Source organism: Hyperolius riggenbachi, chromosome 10 (genome assembly GCF_040937935.1).
Source record: "Hyperolius riggenbachi isolate aHypRig1 chromosome 10, aHypRig1.pri, whole genome shotgun sequence".
Lineage (NCBI taxonomy): Eukaryota > Metazoa > Chordata > Amphibia > Anura > Hyperoliidae > Hyperolius > Hyperolius riggenbachi.
This window is the reverse complement of record NC_090655.1, coordinates 285,324,834-285,348,509: the sequence shown is the minus strand read 5'-3', so window position 1 is coordinate 285,348,509 and position 23,676 is coordinate 285,324,834. Positions and strand designations below refer to the sequence as shown.

The following is a 23,676-nucleotide window of genomic DNA, read 5'->3' as shown; positions in this document are numbered from 1 at the left end:
TCCCCCAAGTGGGAAGAGTTTTACTTACTTCGTTCTGAGTGTGGGAAATATTTAAAAAAAAAACGACGTGGGGTCCCCCCTCCCAGACCTCTTTAACCCCTTGTCCCCCATGCAGACTGGGATAGCCAGAATGCGGAGCACCGGCCGCGTGGGGCTCCGCACCCTGACTATACCAGCCCGCATGGTCCATGGATTGGGGGGTCTCGGAAGGGGAGGGGCAGCCAAGCTTTCCCCTCCCCCTCCGAGCCCTTGTCCAATCCAAGGACAAGGGGCTCTTCTCCACCTCCGATGGGCGGTGGAGGTGGAGGCCGCGATTTCCTGGGGGGGAGGTTCATGGTGGCATCTGGGAGTCCCCTTTAAAAAGGGGTCCCCCAGATGCCCACCCCCCCTCCCAGGAGAAATGAGTATAGAGATACTTGTACCCCTTACCCATTTCCTTTAAGAGTTAAAAGTAAATAAACACACAGACACTTTGAAAAAGTATTTTAATTGAACAAAAAACATAACCACGAAAAAAGTCCTTTAATATTCTTAATTAACCATTAATACTTACCTGTCCCTTTAAAAGCCAGTTCCCACGCAATATCCTCGGAAATATACTAATCAGTTACAATGTAACAAAGCTATTACAATGTAACAACTTTGTTACTTTGTAACACCACCGCACCCGACGTCACTCGCCGCCACCGCCGCGTCTGCGCTGACCCGACAGAGCTCTGAGCTATATAGCTCAGAGCTCCCTAAGCATCTTTGTATTTGGGCTCCAAGGAGCCCCATTGGTCCTTAGCAGACCAATGGGGTTCCTTTAAATCAGAAGGAACCCCATTGGTCTGCTAAGGACCAATGGGGCTCCTTGGAGCCCAAATACAAAGATGCTAAGAGAGCTCTGAGCTATATAGCTCAGAGCTCTGTCGGGTCAGTGCAGGACGCTAAGTCCCCGCCGCCTCCCGCTGTCAGCCCCGCCCACATCTGTCACCCACATGTCACCCACATGTGGGTGACATGTGGGTGACATGTGGAAGAGGCGGGGAGGACAGCGGGAGGCGGCGGGGACTTAGCGTCCCGCACGGACCCGACAGAGCTCTGAGCTATATAGCTCAGAGCTCTCTTAGCATCTTTGTATTTGGGCTCCAAGGAGCCCCATTGGTCCTTAGCAGACCAATGGGGTTCCTTCTGATTTAAAGGAACCCCATTGGTCTGCTAAGGACCAATGGGGCTCCTTGGAGCCCAAATACAAAGATGCTTAGGGAGCTCTGAGCTATATAGCTCAGAGCTCTGTCGGGTCAGCGCAGACGCTGCGGTGGCGGCGAGTGACGTCGGGTGCGGTGGTGTTACAAAGTAACAAAGTTGTTACATTGTAATAGCTTTGTTACATTGTAACTGATTAGTATATTTCCGAGGATATTGCGTGGGAACTGGCTTTTAAAGGGACAGGTAAGTATTAATGGTTAATTAAGAATATTAAAGGACTTTTTTCGTGGTTATGTTTTTTGTTCAATTAAAATACTTTTTCAAAGTGTCTGTGTGTTTATTTACTTTTAACTCTTAAAGGAAATGGGTAAGGGGTACAAGTACCTCTATACTCATTTCTCCTGGGAGGGGGGGTGGGCATCTGGGGGACCCCTTTTTAAAGGGGACTCCCAGATGCCACCATGAACCTCCCCCCCAGGAAATCGCGGCCTCCACCTCCACCGCCCATCGGAGGTGGAGAAGAGCCCCTTGTCCTTGGATTGGACAAGGGCTCGGAGGGGGAGGGGAAAGCTTGGCTGCCCCTCCCCTTCCGAGACCCCCCAATCCATGGACCATGCGGGCTGGTATAGTCAGGGTGCGGAGCCCCACGCGGCCGGTGCTCCGCATTCTGGCTATCCCAGTCTGCATGGGGGACAAGGGGTTAAAGAGGTCTGGGAGGGGGGACCCCACGTCGTCTTTTTTTTAATATTTCCCACACTCAGAACGAAGTAAGTAAAACTCTTCCCACTTGGGGGAATCTATGAAAATAAAACACTATTGTTACCTGTGCAAAAAAAACTGACATTTTCCGCATTTAAAAGACATTTTTGCCCTTGAAACTTAAAAATCGATTTTCTCAAAAACTATAAGGTCTTTTTGAAAAAAAAATTTTTCCTCTTATTCCCACTGATCCCCTTAATATACCCTGTAAATTTGGTGTTTCTAAATTTTAAGCAGGCTTTGCTATTAACCGTTAAAGTCGGCGGGTTTTTAAATGTATCTATTTTTCCTTTGAAACTTTAACATCGATTTTCTCAAAAACTATAAAGTCTTTTTGAAAAAAATTTTTTTCCTCTTATTCCTTCTGATCTCCTTAATATATTCTCCAAATTTGAGGCCCTTAGCACTTAAGGGGGCTTTGCTATTAACCCTTAAAGTCGGCGGCTACCTAACATTGATCCATGCGTCAACTTTTCCGCTTGGCAGCATGACCTTACGCATTAATTGCTAGTAGGAATTTACGCGTAAGCCTATAACGTAACAACATTAATTACGGTATTCTTACGCGTAATTGCGTAAGGGCAATGCGTAATTACAGACATGTACCGAAATTGAATGTCTATGCCGTAAGCGTAATTTCGTAATGCGTAATAGCGTAAAATTACGCGTAATGATCCGTAAGCGTAGCTTTTTCCATTACGATCAGCACTGGATGGGGGATCTAGGTGGGCAATCCTGGGAATAAAGAGGACCTGTACATCTCTCTGGTGGGTTTCTGTTACTGGATACATCTGTAGGAAACACACACACTGACTGAATACATTGTCTCTATGTGATTATCAGATGATGGGGGATCTAGGTGGACAATCCTGGGAATAAAGAGGACCTGTACATCTCTCTGGTGGGTTTCTGTTACTGGATACATCTGTAGGAAACACACACACTGACTGAATACATTGTCTCTATGTGTTTATCAGATGATGGGGGATCTAGGTGGACAATCCTGGGAATAAAGAGGACCTGTACATCTCTCTGGTGGGTTTCTGTTACTGGATACATCTGTAGGAAACACACACACTGACTGAATACATTGTCTCTATGTGATTATCAGATGATGGGGGATCTAGGTGGACAATCCTGGGAATAAAGAGGACCTGTACATCTCTCTGGTGGGTTTCTGTTACTGGATACATCTGTAGGAAACACACACACTGACTGAATACATTGTCTCTATGTGTTTATCAGATGATGGGGGATCTAGGTGGACAATCCTGGGGATAAAGAGGACCTGTACATCTCTCTGGTGGGTTTCTGTTACTGGATACATCTGTAGGAAACACACACACTGGCTGAATACATTGTCTCTATGTGTTTATCAGATGATGGGGGATCTAGGTGGACAATCCTGGGGATAAAGAGGACCTGTACATCTCTCTGGTGGGTTTCTGTTACTGGATACATCTATAGGAAACACACAGACTGACTGAATACATTGTCTCTATGTGTTTATCAGATGATGGGGGATCTAGGTGGACAATCCTGGGAATAAAGAGGACCTGTACATCTCTCTGGTGGGTTTCTGTTACTGGATACATCTGTAGGAAACACACACACTGACTGAATACATTGTCTCTATGTGATTATCAGATGATGGGGGATCTAGGTGGAATATCCTGGGAATAAAGAGGACCTGTACATCTCTCTGGTGGGTTTCTGTTACTGGATACATCTGTAGGAAACACACACACTGACTGAATACATTGTCTCTATGGGCTCGATTCACAAAGCGGTGATAACTCAGTTATCACGCCTAAAAGACTTTAGGCATGATAACCTTTGCACCGCTGAGTTATCACCGATTTTTGCGCGCGCGCAAAGTCCCATAGGGTTCAATGGGCGCTGCGCGCGAAGCGCGGGGTGCTGCGCGGGCGCGCATGCAAAACTTTGCGCGCGGAAAATTCGCGCGAGTTTATTCTTATCATGCCTAAAGTGAGTTTAGGCGTGATAAGGGGCTTTTCACTCGCGTGCAAACACTTTGCACCGCTTTGTGAATCGAGCCCAATGTGTTTATCAGATGATGGGGGATCTAGGTGGACAATCCTGGGAATAAAGAGGACCTGTACATCTCTCTGGTGGGTTTCTGTTACTGGATACATCTGTAGGAAACACACACACTGACTGAATACATTGTCTCTATAGAGGTGTAGCGAACGGTTCGCCGGCGAACGGTTCCAGGCGAACATTGGTGGTTCGCGTTCGCCTGCGCCAGGCAAACTTTTCCGGAAGTTCGATTCGCCCCATAATGCACTATGAGGGTCAACTTTGACCCTCTGCATCACAGTCTGCAGGCACATTGTAGCCATTCAGGCTACAGTAAGCCCTGGAGCCCCACCCCCCCTTATATAAGGCAGGCTCCGGCGGCCATTACACTCACTCGTGTGCCTGCTAGTGAGAGGAAAGGGACAGCTGCTGCAGACTTGTTCTTCTAGGGACAGATTAGTTAGGTTCTTGGCTGCTCAGTTTGTTCCTTGGCTGATGATTGTTTTTGCTTTATAGCACCCTAGCTTTTGTCAGAGCTCATCCTGTACTTTTTTTTTTTTTTTACTGTGTGTCAAACTGACACTTTTGTTGCATGCACAGCCTTGCTAATTGATAGTGTGTGTGTGCCACTGCCAGCAGCCCAGCACATTCAGTGACTGTCTGACTGCCTGTGTGTGTGACAGGGAGCTGCACATTGTACTACCCAGTACTGCATATACCCAGTACCTGTTGTGTTTACTTAAAGGATACCACAGCCCAAAGGCTGTGGTAAAATCAAAGTTGCAATGTGGAGGGAAAGAAAGATACATACTTACCGCTTCCCTCGTTCCCTGCCGACGGGTCCCGCTCATCTGTTACAGCTCCCGGTACCGACCCGACTCTCCTGACCCTTCACCCGGACATACTGTGCTGCGCATGCGCAGTATGTCACTATACTCTTCGCTTCTGCCGTCGCAACGTGACGGCAGAAGTACGGACACTCCCCCGCCTCCTCCTCTCCCAGCGTGCGCGCTCCAATCTAAAGCTAGCGTGACATGCTGGCTGGAGTTCGCACTGGGATAATCGATGTGGAGAGAGCGGAGGGGGAGTAAGTTAAAAAAAAGACACTGCCGGCTGGAGGGAGGGAGCGAGTGAGTGGGCGGGCGAGTGGGCGGGCAGGCAGCGAGTGGGCGGCGAGCAGGCAGCGGCAGTACAGCCCAACCATTCTGTACATAGATGCAATGACATCTATGGTACAGCGAGAAAATTATCCCCACATTTATCTCTGCATATGTGCATGTATATACATGTGTGTACATGTATATATACACATGTATATACATGCACATATGCAGAGATAAATGTGGGGATAATTTTCTCGCTGTACCATAGATGTCATTGCATCTATGTACAGAATGGTTGGGCTGTACTGCCGCTGCCTGCTCGCCGCCCACTCGCTGCCTGCCCGCCCACTCGCCCGCCCACTCACTCGCTCCCTCCCTCCAGCCGGCAGTGTCTTTTTTTTAACTTACTCCCCCTCCGCTCTCTCCACATCGATTATCCCAGTGCGAACTCCAGCCAGCATGTCATGCTAGCTTTAGATTGGAGCGCACACGCTGGGAGAGGAGGAGGCGGGGGAGTGTCCGTACTTCTGCCGTCACGATGCGACGGCAGAAGCGAAGAGTATAGTGACATACTGCGCATGCGCAGCACAGTATGTCCGGGTGAAGGGTCAGGAGAGTCGGGTCGGTACCGGGAGCTGTAACAGATGAGCGGGACCCGTCGGCAGGGAACGAGGGAAGCGGTAAGTATGTATCTTTCTTTCCCTCCACATTGCAACTTTGATTTTACCACAGCCTTTGGGCTGTGGTATCCTTTAACCCACCTCATCACTGCATATACCTAGCTTTGTGTTGAGTGAACCCAGCTTACTGCATCCTACTACTACCTGTTGTGTTTACTTAACCCACCTCATCACTGCACATAACTACCTGTAGTGTTGAGTGAACCCAGCTCACTGCATATACCTACTACCTGCTGTGTTGAGTGAACCCAGCTCACTGCATCCTACTACTACCTGTTGTGTTTACTTAACCCACCTCATCACTGCACATAACTACCTGTAGTGTTGAGTGAACCCAGCTCACTGCATACACCTACTACCTGTTGTGTTTACTTAACCCACCTCATCACTGCACATAACTACCTGTAGTGTTGAGTGAACCCAGCTCACTGCATACACCTAATACCTGTTGTGTTTACTTAACCCACCTCATCACTGCACATAACTACCTGTAGTGTTGAGTGAACCCAGCTCACTGCATATACCTACTACCTGTTGTGTTGAGTGAACCCAGCTCACTGCATACACCTACGATCACTGCACATAACTACCTGTAGTGTTGAGTGAACCCAGCTCACTGCACATACCTACTACCTGTTGTGTTGAGTGAACCCAGCTCACTGCATCCTACTACTACCTGTTGTGTTTACTTAACCCACCTCATCACTGCACATAACTACCTGTAGTGTTGAGTGAACCCAGCTCACTGCATATACCTACTACCTGTTGTGTTTACTTAACCCACCTCATCACTGCACATAACTACCTGTAGTGTTGAATGAACCCAGCTCACTGCATACACCTAATACCTGTTGTGTTTACTTAACCCACCTCATCACTGCACATAACTACCTGTAGTGTTGCGTGAACCCAGCTCACTGCATACACCTACTACCTGTTGTGTTGAGTGAACCCAGCTCACTGCATACACCTACTACCTGTTGTGTTTACTTAACCCACTTCATCACTGCACATAACTACCTGTAGTGTTGAGTGAACCCAGCTCACTGCATACACCTAATACCTGTTGTGTTTACTTAACCCACCTCATCACTGCACATAACTACCTGTAGTGTTGAGTGAACCCAGCTCACTGCATATACCTACTACCTGTTGTGTTGAGTGAACCCAGCTCACTGCATACACCTACTATCACTGCACATAACTACCTGTAGTGTTGAGTGAACCCAGCTCACTGCATACACCTACTACCTGTTGTGTTGAGTGAACCCAGCTCACTGCATATACCTACTACCTATTGTGTTTACTTAACCCACCTCACCACTGCACATAACTACCTGTAGTGTTGAGTGAACCCAGCTCACTGCATATACCTACTACCTGTTGTGTTGAGTGAACCCAGCTCACTGCATACACCTACTATCACTGCACATAACTACCTGTAGTGTTGAGTGAACCCAGCTCACTGCATATACCTACTACCTGTTGTGTTGAGTGAACCCAGCTCACTGCATCCTACTACTACCTGTTGTGTTTACTTAACCCACCTCATCACTGCACATAACTACCTGTAGTGTGGAGTGAACCCAGCTCACTGCATATACCTACTACCTGTTGTGTTTACTTAACCCACCTCATCACTGCACATAACTGCCTGTAGTGTTGAGTGAACCCAGCTCACTGCATCCTACTACTACCTGTTGTGTTTACTTAACCCACCTCATCACTGCACATAACTACCTGTAGTGTTGAGTGAACCCAGCTCACTGCATCCTACTACTACCTGTTGTGTTTACTTAACCCACCTCATCACTGCACATAACTACCTGTAGTGTTGAGTGAACCCAGCTCACTGCATACACCTACTACCTGTTGTGTTTACTTAATCCACCTCATCACTGCATATACCTAGCTTTGTATTGAGTGAACCCAGCTCACTGCATATACCTACTACCTGTTGTGTTGAGTGAACCCACCTCACCGCATCCTAGTACCTTTACTGTTCAGTGAACCCAGCTCATTGAATCCTACTACCTGTTGTGTTGAGTGAACCCACCTCACTGCATCCTAGTACCTTTACTGTTCAGTGAACCCAGCTCACTGCATATACCTAGCATCCCCCCGAGATGGACAAAATGGACAAACCAGGTAGAGGAAGAGGTAGAGGCAGACCCAGAGGAAGGCCACCAGGCACCGGCAGGTCTGTGCGAGGTGGTGTTGCTGTGATTTCGTGCGGACCTGCCCCAAAATACAGTGCTCAGAAGAAGGCACGTGCCATCACTTCCCAAAATCGTGAGGAGGTGATTGAGTATTTAACACAGAACACCTCATCTCCCGCAGCCACCAGCGCTACAACAAGCACCACATCCGCTGCATTTGACACTTCGCAGGAGTTATTTGGTGGTGGTGGTGGTGAAATCACCGATTCACAGCCACTACTGCAACAACAAGAAGAAGGCGCAGGTACACGACCTCCTACGTCTGAGTTAGGTGGCGATAGTATGGACGTAACGTGTGTGGAGGGGGCTGATGAAACACCTGAAGTTGGTGCAGTTGAGGAGGTGTCTGAGGAAAGTGCAGCTGGCCAGGAGGATTATGATGACGATTATACGGATACCACATATGTTCCCGGTAGAGGAGATGACCAGGGGGACAGTTCAGAGGAGGAGTCAGAGAGGACTAGGAGGAGACGGCTCCATGATAGAAGCAGAGGGAGCTCGTCCTCAGAAACAGCTGGGGGCAGTGTCCGGCGCCATGTATTGCCAGCTATGGCCAGACAGCCAACATGCCCTTCAACGCCAGCTGCTGATGCCACCGTAGCGCCATCAGCCCAGGGGGGCTCAGCGGTTTGGAAATTTTTTAACGAGTGTGTCTCAGATCAGAGCAAAGCCATCTGTTGTCTCTGCCAGCAAAAATTGAGCCGTGGAAAGGCCAACTCTCACATAGGGACAAGTGCCTTACGAAGGCACCTGGAGAAAAGGCACAAACAGCTATGGCAAGAACACCTGAGGAAAAGCAGCACCCCTCAAAAGACAAGCCACCCTCCTTCTCCTCTTCCTCCTTCAGGTGCATCGTCTTCATCCACTTTCTCCCTTGCACCTTCACAGCCACCCTCCTCCACACCGCCTCTTCCCTTGAGCGGTTCCTTCTCCTCTGCCCACAGCAGTACCCAGCTGTCCGTGAAGGAAGTATTTGAGTGGAAGAAGCAAATGTCTGCCAGTCACCCTCTTGCCCGGCACCTGACAGCTGGCGTGGCGGAACTATTAGCACGCCAGCTATTACCATACAAGCTGGTGGATTCGGAGGCTTTCCGTAAGTTTGTGGCCATTGGTACACCGCAGTGGAAGATACCAGGCCGCAATTATTTTTCACAAAAGGCCATACCCAAACTCTTCCGTGCAGTTGAGAGGCAAGTGGTGTCATCTCTGGCACACAGCGTTGTGTCAAGGGTCCACCTGACCACGGATGCCTGGTCTGCCAAGCACGGGCAGGGCAACTACATTACATACACAGCCCATTGGGTCAACCTGGTGACCGATGGCAGCAATCAGGGAGTACGTGGCTGCGCAGAGGACCGACTTGTCACACCTCCACGGCTTGCAGACAGGCCTCCAGCCACCTCCTCTCCACCTGCTATCACCGCTTTGCTGTCGTCATCCTCCTCCTCCTCCTCCTTGGCTGGTGCCGCCATCTTCTCTCCAGCTACACAGCCCCAGCACCCCAGGGCCTATGCTGCATACCAGGTGCGACGGTGTCATGCAGTGTTAGACATGTCTTGCCTGAAAGCGGAGAGTCACACTGGAGCAGCTCTGCTGGCTGCTCTTAACAAACAGGTGGAGCAATGGCTGACCCCGCACAAGCTTGAGATCGGCAACGTGGTGTGTGACAACGGCAGCAATCTCATTGCTGCGTTGAATTTGGGAAAGCTGACACACATACCCTGCATGGCACATGTGCTTAATCTGGTCGTGCAATGATTTGTGTCCAAGTACCCAGGCTTAGAGGACGTCCTGAAGCAGGCCAGGAAGTTGTGTGGGCATTTCAGGCGCTCTTACAAGGCCATGGCACGCTTTGCGGAGATTCAGCGTAGAATGAACTTGCCGGTGAGACACCTGATTTGCTATAGCCCGACTCGCTGGAATTCCACCCTGCTGATGTTCTCTCGCCTGCTAGACCAGGAAACAGCCGTCACCCAGTACCTGTATAATTACAGTACAAGGACACAATCTGGGAGGATGGGGATGTTCTGGCCCAACAACTGGACACTGATGCGAAATGCATGCAGGGTCATGGAGCCCTTTGAGGAGGTGACCAAACTGGTGAGTCGCGATGAGGGCACCATCAGTGACTTGATCCCCTACGCCTACTTCCTGGAGCGTGCCGTGCGTAGAGTGGTGGATACAGCTGTGGAGGAGCGTGAACAAGAAGAGTTACGGCAGCAGGAGTCGTGGGATCCATTTACACCCAAACCCGATGTTTCCACAACACGGGCGGCAGCACAGAGGGGGGAGGAGGAGGAAGAAGAGGAGTCGTGTGGGGAAGGAGAGGAGTCAGACTCTGATGATGGCGATGATGAGGAAGGTGTTTCTGTGGAGGAGGAAGAGGCGGCGGAAGGAGAACAACCGTGGCAGCCATCACAGGGGGCTTCTGCTGCTCCACGTTCCCGTGGTATTGTTCGTGGCTGGGAGGAGGAAGAGGAGTTGCGTCCCGTCACTGAGGAAGAGCAAGAGGAGATGGAGAGTACGTCTGCATCCAGCTTTGTGCAGATGTCCTCTTTCATGTTGTCCAGCCTGTTGAAGGATCCCCATATAGAAAAACTCAAGTTGAATGACCTGTACTGGGTGGCCACGCTACTAGACCCTCGGTACAGGCACAAAGTGGCCGACCTGTTACCAACTCAACAAAAGGCGGAAAGGATGCAGCACTTTCAGAACAAGCTGTCGATGATGCTTTACAATTCATTTAAGGGTGATGTGGCTGCACAACGCAATCAAGGTACCACTGGCAGTAACCCTCCTCCTCCCAAGTCCACGCAGGCAAGAACAGGACGCTCCAGCGATCTCAGGGTGATGTCGGACATGCGGACGTTCTTTAGTCCAACTCCTTGCCATAGTCCTTCCGGATCCACCCTCCACCAACGCCTGGACCGGCAGGTAGCCGACTACCTGGCCTTGAGTGTGGATGTAGACTCTGCGAAAAGCGACGATGAACCCTTGGACTACTGGTTGCGCAGGCTTGACCTGTGGCCAGAGCTGTCCCAATTTGCCATACAACTTCTCTCTTGCCCTGCCGCAAGCGTCCTGTCAGAAAGGACCTTCAGTGCAGCTGGAGGCATAGTTACTGAGAAGAGAAGTCGCCTAAGTCACGACAGTGTTCAGTACCTGACCTTTATGAAAATGAATGAGGAATGGATCACGGAGGGCTACTGCACGACCGAAGACTAAGTCAGTCCCCACACACAGCATCTCTGCCTGCAGGCCGCTTGCCTTCTCCGCCACCACCAACAGGGTCCAGGACTCTAGGCGGATTCCTGAATTTTGCTACACTAATTTTTCTGGTGCGTGTACATGTGCCCATCCCCCTTCGTGATCATTACCTTGCCGCGGTGAAGGGGCTTGCGCATCACAATGAAGCAATGACCGCCGGCTATTTGAGTGTCTCGGGTGGGGGTGGCACACAAAAGATAATAAGGTCGTTGCTTCATTGTGGTCAGACCAAATTTGATCAGCTGGACAGTCACTGTTCTGTCATTCAGCTACATCAGCCGGGTGAGCATATGGGCTGAAAAGCCACCATCACCTGCACTCTCGTCATGGTGCGCACCAGTCCAGCACGGCCGTCACTACACAAACGGCTGTTTGCAGTCACTGCATACCTTTCACTGCATCTGTGACTGCACATTATACCTGGCAGTCAGTGCATAACTTGCACTTGCATGGATACACTTTTAAACAATTTAAAAATACAACCATCTAAACTTGCAAACAATTTAAAAATACAACCATCTATCATTTTCAAACAATTTAAAAAAAGGGCAAAAAAAACTTGCCCTCCGTAAAACATTCTTGGCAAATGCTTTCGACTTGGTTTGTCTTCCGCTGGCTCAAGGGTCCATCTGACCACAGATGCCTGGTCTGCAAAGCACGGTCAGGGCAGCTACAGCATGGGTCTCAGCAGGCTCCCACTTCGGGCCGCAATCCAACCTTCATTCCCCGCGGTGACAATGGCAGACTTGCCCTCCATAACGGATTCCCGTTAAAGGATTTAAAGTTAATTCATTTCAATTAGGGCCGCAAAAGGTCCTCCTGAGTCCTGTATTGTTATTTTTGGTCACTACCTCAGGGCGGGCATGCATGCCTGCCTGCCTCCCGCCTTGCCTGGATGTGTGGTGGTAGCCGTTGATCAGGCTCCAACTCCGGAACGCAATACAAGAGGGAGCTCGTTCTCAGAAACAGCTGGGGGCAGTGTCCGGCGCCATGTATCGCCCGCTATGGCCAGACAGCCAACATGTCCTTCAACCTCAGCTGCTGATGCCACCGTAGCGCCATCAGCCCAGGGGGGCTCAGCGGTTTGGAAATTTTTTAACGTGTGTGTCTCAGATCGGAGCAAAGCCATCTAGTGTCTCTGCCAGCAAAAATTGAGCCGTGGAAAGGCCAACTCTCACGTAGGGACAAGTGCTTTACGAAGGCACCTGGAGAGAAGGCACAAACAGCTATGGCAAGAACACCTGAGGAAAAGCAGCACCCCTCAAAAGACAAGCCGCGGAGAACAACCACGGCAGCCGTCACAGGGGGCTTCTGCTGCTCCACGTTCCCATGGTATTGTTCGTGGCTGGGGAGAGGAAGAATGGCTACACTTAAACAATTTAAAAATACAACCATCTAAACTTTCAACCAATTTAAAAATACAACCATCTAAACTTTCAAACAATTTAAAAATACAACCATCTAAACTTTCAAACAATTTAAAAATACAACCATCTATCATTTTCAAACAATTTAAAAAAAGGGCTAAAAAACTTGCCCTCCGTAAAACATTCTTGGCAAATGCTTTCGACTTGGTTTGTCTTCCGCTGGCTGAAGGGTCCATCTGACCACAGATGCCTGGTCTGCAAAGCACGGTCAGGGCAGCTACAGCATGGGTCTCAGCAGGCTCCCACTTCGGGCCGCAATCCAACCTGCATTCCCCGCGGTGACAATGGCAGACTTGCCCTCCATAACGGATTCCCGTTAAAGGATTTAAAGTTAATTCATTTCAAATACACAGCAGGGCCTCGAAAGTCCGCCTCCTGTATTGTTATTTTTGGTCACTACCTCGGGGCGGGCGTGCATGCATGCCTGCTGCCCTCCTTGGATGTGTAGTGGTAGCCGTTTCTCAGGCTCCACACCGGATTCCATCCCTCATTCCCTGGCCATTACCCGGGGTCACAAATGGTAGACTTGCCCGCCTCCATATGATTCTCGTGAAAGGAATGTGGTGTCATCTTTGCCCGCCATAACTGGTTCTCGTTCAAGGATTTAAAGTACATTCATTTCAAATACACAGCAGGGCCTCGAAAGTCCACCTCCTGTATTGTTATTTTTGGTCACTACCTCGGGGCGGGCGGGCGTGCATGCCTGCCCGCTGCCCTCCTTGGATGTGTAGTGGTAGCCGTTGCTCAGGCTCCACACCGGATTCAAACCCCTCATTCCCCGGCCATTACCCGGGGTCACAATGGCAGACTTGCCCGCCTCCACAGGATTCTCATTGTAGCGGTACTGAACAAGTACACAGCAAGTAGAAAATGTAATTTAAAAACAAAACGTAAGCTTTTTAACAATGCCATGGAAAGTTGAGAAGGAAGTCACACATTACCTGACATCACTGAGTGAGGAAGAGCAATCTCGCCATGTTGCGCAGTAGTCCAGCATGGCCGTCACTACACAAACAGCTGTTTGCGGTGCGTTACACAGTGAGTTTGGTGTGTCAGTGTGAAGCAGTACTCTAATTACACTCCCTGATTGATGTATACACATGCAAGATGTTTTAAAGCATGTTAGGCCTGCAATTTAGCATTTAATGTGATTTCTGCCCTTAAAACGCTGCTTTGCGTCACATCCAGATTTTTCCCCGGGACTTTTGGCGTGTATCCCACTCCGCCATGCCCCCCTCCAGGTGTTAGACCCCTTGAAACATCTTTTCCATCACTTTTGTGGCCAGCATAATTTTTTCTATTTTTCAAAGTTCGCCTCCCCATTGAAGTCTATTGCGGTTCGTGAACTTTTCCGCGAACCGAACCTTCCGCGGAAGTTCGCGAACCGAAAATCGGAGGTTCGCGACATCTCTATGTCTCTATGTGTTTATCAGATGATGGGGGATCTAGGTTGACAATCCTGGGAATAAAGAGGACCTGTACATCTCTCTGGTGGGTTTCTGTTACTGGAGACATCTGTAGGAAACACACACACTGACTGAATACATTGTCTCTATGTGATTATCAGATGATGGGGGATCTAGGTGGACAATCCTGGGAATAAAGAGGACCTGTACATCTCTCTGGTGGGTTTCTGTTACTGGATACATCTGTAGGAAACACACACACTGACTGAATACATTGGGCATGATTCACAAAGCAGTGCTAACTGTTACCACGCTTGTGAAAAGCCCCTTATCACGCCTAAACTCAGTTTAGGCGTGATAAGTTCTGATCGCGCGCAAAGTCCCGCACTGCTCTGTGCGGTGCATGCGAAGCGCCAATTCACCTCTATGCGACGTTTCGCGCACACCACGCTGTGCGCGCGCAAAGTTTTGCGTGCGGGACTTTGCGCACGATGTGATTCACAAAACGGTGCTAACCTACTTAGCACCCTGCTTATCACGCCCAAAGGTGCTAAGTAGGTTACCACAGCTTTGTGAATCAAGCCCATTGTCTCTATGTATTTATCAGATAATGGGGGGATCTAGGTGGACCACAAGTACTGCTCTCTCCTTTATAAGAAATGAAAGTCTCATCTTACCCGGTGATGTGAGGGGCGGCTGATTCTCCATCATGGCGTCCTTGTAGAGGTCCTGGTGTCCTTCTATATACTGCCCCTCCTCCATGGAGAAATAGATGGTGACATCCTGACACCTTATAGGAACCTGACACACAGAACAATAAAGTCATTACCCTGACACACACTTGCTGTTACTGGATAATGTCCCATAATTCCCAGCATCACTCACCTCTCCTGTCAGCAGCTCAATCATCTTCCTGATGATTTCTAGAATTTTCTGCTTGTTATCTTTCTTAAATAACAGGGAGTGAGATCGGGGCACCAAGATGGTCACATGATCACCAGACTTCACTGGAGGAAATCTCTGTATAGAGAGATCAGAAATAATATCACATGACCACCCAGAATCCTCCTCACCTCTCTGGTCACCTGTGTGTTTTATTAATAGAGATATGTTAACAAAGGATTGGATAGCACTCCTGTAAGGATTAGCTGATGTGCCTTGCAGATGGGACTCACAGCACTTGAGTCCCGATAATGTCTTCAAGTAAAGGATATGCCGGCACCATGTGTAAATATATGCTCTTTATTGTTTAAAGACAAACAGACATGTTTCCATAACGACGTTTCGGAGGCGTACCTCCTTTCTCAAGTTGTGTCTGTGTCTCACTGATAAAATCCACATAATCACCTTAAATAGTATCAATACAATATGTACTAGCCTATCACGTCTGAGTACCGCCTCTGGCGGTAACCTCCCCCTATGTCCTGCCTAGCGGACCTTGTGGGGAACTTAATTACACATACCCATGACGTGTCCTCCTCATGGATATCTCTCCCTGGTTGGTGCGCATCTGTGACGGCGCACGTCCGCTACCTCGAGCGCTGTAGACCCACTCAGCCGCCGACCAATCACGGCAAGGTCTGCTGATACCTCATCTAGTACACGCCCCCTAAAGAGCGGACCAGATGGGAAACCTTGGTCGTGACGTGCGGCGATACGCCGCACGATCTGACAGGCTGCAAGGACGCCACGTGTGTAAACACAGTGACGCCCTTCTGGGTCTATCATAGCCAGAGGCCTAGATGTGCAAAAGGGATGCCGACCAATAGGAGACAAGGCTGATGTAAACAAAGCGCCACGTGCGCTGAACCCAGCGCAGTACGCTAAAGTCTTGGATCCTAAGACGGCATATGCCGTCTAGTCAGACATCCCTATACAGGCTGGACAAACGTCCACCCCGATATGCACAGATGACGTGAGACATCCAAACGCACACCCCCATGGGAGGTCATAAAAGTACAGATAAAGGCAATTCACAGCACCTATCACAGCATAATATATATAACCACCTATTTCATAAGATATATGATTAAATCAATGGCAGCATATCATATTCCCTATTCATGCCGCGCGGCTCAAGTGTGTCCAATCTGCGTATCCAGATTGCCTCCTTATAAAGGAGTTTTTTGATTCTATCACCCCCTCTCCTCAAAGGGGGCACCTGTTCTAGAATCTGGAATCGCAGCTGGCTCACATTGTGCCGCGCCTGCACAAAGTGGGATGCCACTGCTGGCTCTATTTTGCGTGTCCTAATGGCACTTTTATGGGCTGATAACCTGACTTTCATTGCCTGGGTGGTTTGGCCAATGTATAGCATCCCACAAGGACATTTGAGTGCATATATAACATATTTAGAATTACAGTCAAACTGACCATGAATTCTAAATTTAACCCCTGTATAGGGGTGACAAATTTCCTTAGCTTTGATGACACTGCTACAATGTACACAGTTAAGACAAGGGTACGTACCATCAGATCTACATAACTTTTGAAATATTTTGTTGGTACCAGCATCTGCATGTACCAATTTGTCCCTCAGGGTGGGCGCCCTTTTATATGACATAAGAGGGAAATTCTGTACTTCTGCTACCTCAGGTAAACCATCCCTCAATAGGTGCCAATGTTTTCGCAAAATGTTCGCGATTCCTTCACTACAAATGCTATACTGACTCACAAAAGGAATTCTTTTGCTGTGAACCCTTCTTCTATGGGTCTGATTGGTCAAACCTTCCTGAAGCCTCACCCTAGCCCTGTCCAGAACTCTCCTGGGATATTTTCTCTGCAAAAATTTATTCTCCATCTCATCAAGTCTCACTGTCTTAATTGTATGATCTTTAACAATCCTGTCTACCCTCTGAAACTGACTAAAAGGGATAGCTAATCTAGTGGCAGGGGGATGGAAGCTTTCATAGCTCAAAGTAGAATTTGTGTCCGTGGGCTTTTGATATAAGTCTGTACTTAGCCCACCCTGGGACACACATACTCTAGTATCCAAGAAGCTAACCTCCTCCAAGTCACTATGAATCGTTAGTCTAATAAATGGACAACGTGTATGCAGAAAATCTACAAATTCTAATAGGCTCGAATGTGGCCCCTCCCATATGCAAAAAACATCATCTATATATCTATACCAACAACGGGCGTGTCTAGTAAACAACTCACTTGTATAGACAAACGTCTCTTCATACACATTCATAAAGATGTTTGCATAGGATGGGGCCACATTCGAGCCCATCGCCGTTCCTTGCACCTGTAAAAAGAAAGAATCTTCAAACAAAAAATAGTTACATGTGAGTACCAGCCTAAGAAGATCACACAGAAATTTCACCTGTAATTCATCATAATCTGATGCAACAAACAAAGTATGTTCTACAGCCTCTACACCCCCATCATGTGGGATGGAGGTGTAGAGGCTCTCAACATCCAGTATTGATACTATTTAAGGTGATTATGTGGATTTTATCAGTGAGACACAGACACAACTTGAGAAAGGAGGTACGCCTCCGAAACGTCGTTATGGAAACATGTCTGTTTGTCTTTAAACAATAAAGAGCATATATTTACACATGGTGCCGGCATATCCTTTACTTGAAGACATTATCGGGACTCAAGTGCTGTGAGTCCCATCTGCAAGGCACATCAGCTAATCCTTACAGGAGTGCTATCCAATCCTTTGTTAACATTGTATACAGCACAGGACTTGCACCCTGTTCACAATATGGAATCCTCCACAATGGACGATTTGATCTTCTCATATACTCCTGAAGACACAGCCAGGATCGTTGCCAAGGTCACCAATGAGGTGACATATCTCAATACTCTTGATGAGAAGGCTCTTCGGAGACAGCTGGAGAAAGTTTCTAAAATGCGCACCTCTTTGGAATTACATGCTGGCACCCTAGCGGAATATCTTAGAGTGGGGAGAATACCTAGGGGCATTAGAGCAAACGTGAGCCCGCTGATGTTCCCTGGTGATCCACAGTTTTGCCATACTTGGACCCTCATTTGGAATAAAGCATCTTTTGATTCGATGACATTAACCATTGACAGGATTATGGAGGAAATTCCTAAATTGGATACCCAGATTGCAGACCTCAAACAAAAATACTTTGACAACACTTCTCCGGATGTATGGGCTAAATATGTAATAGAGTTGGCTGCAATGGTTGAGAGCCACAAAAAACAACTACAGTGTATTAAGCGGGAGAAGTTTCAGAGGGATGCCGCTGACTATTCCACTGGGTATGTTTATCCATGGCAAAAACCTGCCAGTCAAAGACGACGTCCTAATCGGCCTAGGCCAGCTGGACCACAGGACCCAACACAGCAAGGCTTATCGGATTTTCAGACCCCCACATCATCCTCAGAACACCCCTCAAGCGCAGAAGAGTCCGTAGAGGGGGCAGGAAGAGGCACTATAAAAGACCGGCTGAGGCAGCGATCGAAGCCACCCAAAGTGCAGAGACCGAGGAACCCATAGCAGATACCATCGTGGTCAATATCTCCACTGTAGCCTTAACACCTGCACAGAAAACCCTGTTGGAGAGAGGTCTTTCCTTTGCACCTACCTATTGGCCACTACAAGTGGACATAGATATTGAGTTACAGAGATTCTTCAGACTTATACGGTTAAAACATCATTTTAGTTTACCTCAGCTAAGATTTTTCCCATCACAGCAAGTGTCCAGAGATGATTGTCTATCATTAGATGGGACACATTTAAGATCAAAAAGTAACTTTAATCCAGCATCATGCCAAGTGATTGATCAGTTTGTGACCAATGTACAGAAAGATGTGGAGCTGCATGTGCAGAAAATGGGAACATTAGAGCCTCGCCCTAAACATAACCTGTCTTTTGAGGAACGACAGGCACTCAGAGAATTAAGTACAAATAAACTGATTACGATCAAACAGGCGGATAAAGGGGGAGCAGTAGTAGTCATGGATACAGACTATTACAAAGGGGAAATTAAGAGATTATTATCAGATGCTACTACATATCGGTTACTTGATTACAACCCTACAGCAGAATTTAAACATAGAATTGATGAGCTGCTACAGCAAGCAGTTGATCAAAATATCATTAATGATAAATTAAGAGAGTTTTTGATTCAAAAACACCCGATTATACCTGTATTGTATATCTGCCCTAAAATACATAAGAATCTATCCAGGCCACCAGGTCGCCCGATAGTGGCGGGTATCGATTCTATTTTTTCCCCCTTGGCCAAATATCTAGACCTAGTGTTGAGACCGTTTGTTATAGCAGGCAAATCTTATCTGAGAGATACGGCAATGTTTTTGGAGGAGATTGATAAAATTGTTGATGTCCCTGAGGGGGCCTTGCTGGTAACACTGGATGTTGAGAGCCTCTACACCTCCATCCCACATGATGGGGGTGTAGAGGCTGTAGAACATACTTTGTTTGTTGCATCAGATTATGATGAATTACAGGTGAAATTTCTGTGTGATCTTCTTAGGCTGGTACTCACATGTAACTATTTTTTGTTTGAAGATTCTTTCTTTTTACAGGTGCAAGGAACGGCGATGGGCTCGAATGTGGCCCCATCCTATGCAAACATCTTTATGAATGTGTATGAAGAGACGTTTGTCTATACAAGTGAGTTGTTTACTAGACACGCCCGTTGTTGGTATAGATATATAGATGATGTTTTTTGCATATGGGAGGGGCCACATTCGAGCCTATTAGAATTTGTAGATTTTCTGCATACACGTTGTCCATTTATTAGACTAACGATTCATAGTGACTTGGAGGAGGTTAGCTTCTTGGATACTAGAGTATGTGTGTCCCAGGGTGGGCTAAGTACAGACTTATATCAAAAGCCCACGGACACAAATTCTACTTTGAGCTATGAAAGCTTCCATCCCCCTGCCACTAGATTAGCTATCCCTTTTAGTCAGTTTCAGAGGGTAGACAGGATTGTTAAAGATCATACAATTAAGACAGTGAGACTTGATGAGATGGAGAATAAATTTTTGCAGAGAAAATATCCCAGGAGAGTTCTGGACAGGGCTAGGGTGAGGCTTCAGGAAGGTTTGACCAATCAGACCCATAGAAGAAGGGTTCACAGCAAAAGAATTCCTTTTGTGAGTCAGTATAGCATTTGTAGTGAAGGAATCGCGAACATTTTGCGAAAACATTGGCACCTATTGAGGGATGGTTTACCTGAGGTAGCAGAAGTACAGAATTTCCCTCTTATGTCATATAAAAGGGCGCCCACCCTGAGGGACAAATTGGTACATGCAGATGCTGGTACCAACAAAATATTTCAAAAGTTATGTAGATCTGATGGTACGTACCCTTGTCTTAACTGTGTACATTGTAGCAGTGTCATCAAAGCTAAGGAAATTTGTCACCCCTATACAGGGGTTAAATTTAGAATTCATGGTCAGTTTGACTGTAATTCTAAATATGTTATATATGCACTCAAATGTCCTTGTGGGATGCTATACATTGGCCAAACCACCCAGGCAATGAAAGTCAGGTTATCAGCCCATAAAAGTGCCATTAGGACACGCAAAATAGAGCCAGCAGTGGCATCCCACTTTGTGCAGGCGCGGCACAATGTGAGCCAGCTGCGATTCCAGATTCTAGAACAGGTGCCCCCTTTGAGGAGAGGGGGTGATAGAATCAAAAAACTCCTTTATAAGGAGGCAATCTGGATACGCAGATTGGACACACTTGAGCCGCGCGGCATGAATAGGGAATATGATATGCTGCCATTGATTTAATCATATATCTTATGAAATAGGTGGTTATATATATTATGCTGTGATAGGTGCTGTGAATTGCCTTTATCTGTACTTTTATGACCTCCCATGGGGGTGTGCGTTTGGATGTCTCACGTCATCTGTGCATATCGGGGTGGACGTTTGTCCAGCCTGTATAGGGATGTCTGACTAGACGGCATATGCCGTCTTAGGATCCAAGACTTTAGCGTACTGCGCTGGGTTCAGCGCACGTGGCGCTTTGTTTACATCAGCCTTGTCTCCTATTGGTCGGCATCCCTTTTGCACATCTAGGCCTCTGGCTATGATAGACCCAGAAGGGCGTCACTGTGTTTACACACGTGGCGTCCTTGCAGCCTGTCAGATCGTGCGGCGTATCGCCGCACGTCACGACCAAGGTTTCCCATCTGGTCCGCTCTTTAGGGGGCGTGTACTAGATGAGGTATCAGCAGACCTTGCCGTGATTGGTCGGCGGCTGAGTGGGTCTACAGCGCTCGAGGTAGCGGACGTGCGCCGTCACAGATGCGCACCAACCAGGGAGAGATATCCATGAGGAGGACACGTCATGGGTATGTGTAATTAAGTTCCCCACAAGGTCCGCTAGGCAGGACATAGGGGGAGGTTACCGCCAGAGGCGGTACTCAGACGTGATAGGCTAGTACATATTGTATTGATACTATTTAAGGTGATTATGTGGATTTTATCAGTGAGACACAGACACAACTTGAGAAAGGAGGTACGCCTCCGAAACGTCGTTATGGAAACATGTCTGTTTGTCTTTAAACAATAAAGAGCATATATTTACACATGGTGCCGGCATATCCTTTACTTGAAGACATTAATAGAGATATGAGATTTTTATTAATAGAGAGTGTTTTATTAATAGAGATGTCATAAGCAGAGTTGTTTACTAGAGATGTAGCGAACGGTTCGCCGGCGAACGGTTCCAGGCGAACATTGCGGGTTCGCGTTCGCCTGCGCCAGGCGAACCTTTGCGGAAGTTCGATTCGCCCCATAATGCACTATGAGGGTCAACTTTGACCCTCTGCATCACAATCAGCAGGCGCATTGTAGCCATTCAGGCTACAGTAAGCCCTGGAGCCCCACCCCCTTATATAAGGCAGGGTCCGGCGACCATTACACTCACTTGTGTGCCTGCTATTAGACAGACTAGGGCGAGCTGCTGCAGACTTGTTCTTCTAGGGACAGATTAGTTAGGTTCTTGGCTGCTTAGTTTGCTCCTGGCTGACTGTTATTGCTTTATAGCACCCCTCCACAGCTCTTTTCAGAGCTCATCCTGTACTTTATTTTTTTTACTGTGTGTCAAACTGACACTTTTGTTGCATGCACAGCCTTGCTAATTGATAGTGTGTGTGCCACTGCCAGCAGCCCAGCACATTCAGTGACTGACTGCCTGTGTGTGTGACAGGGAGCTGCACATTGTACTACCCAGTACTGCATATACCCAGTACCTGTTGTGTTTACTTAACCCACCTCATCACTGCATATACCTAGCTTTGTGTTGAGTGAACCCAGCTCACTGCATCCTACTACTACCTGTTGTGTTTACTTAACCCACCTCATCACTGCACATAACTACCTGTTGTGTTAAGTGAACCCAGCTCACTGCATATACCTACTACCTGTTGTGTTGAGTGAACCCAGCTCACTGCATATACCTACTACCTGTTGTGTTGAGTGAACCCAGCTCACTGCATATACCTACTACCTGTTGTGTTGAGTGAACCCAGCTCACTGCATATACCTACTACCTGTTGTGTTGAGTGAACCCACCTCATCACTGCACATAACTACCTGTAGTGTTGAGTAAACCCAGCTCACTGCATATATCTACTACATGTTGTGTTGAGTGAACCCAGCTCACTGCATATACCTACTACCTGTTGTGTTGAGTGAACCCAGCTCACTGCATATACCTACTACCTGTTGTGTTGAGTGAACCCAGCTCACTGCATATACCTACTACCTGTTGTGTTGAGTGAACCCACCTCATCACTGCACATAACTACCTGTTGTGTTGAGTAAACCCAGCTCACTGCATATACCTACTACATGTTGTGTTGAGTGAACCCAACTCACTGCATATATCTACTACCTGTTGTGTTGAGTGGACCCAGCTCACTGCATATACCTACTACCTGTTGTGTTGAGTGAACCCAGCTCACTGCATATACCTACTACCTGTTGTGTTGAGTGAACCCAGCTCACTGCATATACCTACTACCTGTTGTGTTGAGTGAACCCACCTCATCACTGCACATAACTACCTGTAGTGTTGAGTAAACCCAGCTCACTGCATATATCTACTACATGTTGTGTTGAGTGAACCCAGCTCACTGCATATACCTACTACCTGTTGTGTTGAGTGAACCCAGCTCACTGCATATACCTACTACCTGTTGTGTTGAGTGAACCCAGCTCACTGCATATACCTACTACCTGTTGTGTTGAGTGAACCCACCTCATCACTGCACATAACTACCTGTTGTGTTGAGTAAACCCAGCTCACTGCATATACCTACTACATGTTGTGTTGAGTGAACCCAACTCACTGCATATATCTACTACCTGTTGTGTTGAGTGGACCCAGCTCACTGCATATACCTACTACCTGTTGTGTTGAGTGAACCCAGCTCACTGCATATACCTACTACCTGTTGTGTTGAGTGAACCCAGCTCACTGCATATACCTACTACCTGTTGTGTTTACTTAACCCACCTCATCACTGCACATAACTACCTGTTGTGTTAAGTGAACCCAGCTCACTGCATATACCTACTACCTGTTGTGTTGAGTGAACCCAGCTCACTGC

The 23,676-nt window shown here is 47.7% G+C and overlaps 1 protein-coding gene and 1 pseudogene across 1 annotated transcript in view; both read right to left on the bottom strand.

Annotated features, from left to right (window-relative positions):
• LOC137535541 (zinc finger protein 585A-like) overlaps window positions 1–23,676 on the bottom strand; it is a 235,646-nt pseudogene that overhangs the window by 6,592 nt on the left and 205,378 nt on the right.
• LOC137537266 (zinc finger protein 208-like) overlaps window positions 1–23,676 on the bottom strand; it is a 91,626-nt gene that overhangs the window by 33,574 nt on the left and 34,376 nt on the right. Inside the window, exons 6-7 of the mRNA XM_068259352.1 lie at window positions 17,255–17,342; window positions 14,944–15,177 (exon numbers count right to left, since the gene is read on the bottom strand). Coding sequence (XP_068115453.1) covers window positions 14,944–15,177; window positions 17,255–17,342 — 322 coding nt within the window. The remainder of the gene's footprint in view (window positions 1–14,943; window positions 15,178–17,254; window positions 17,343–23,676) is intronic.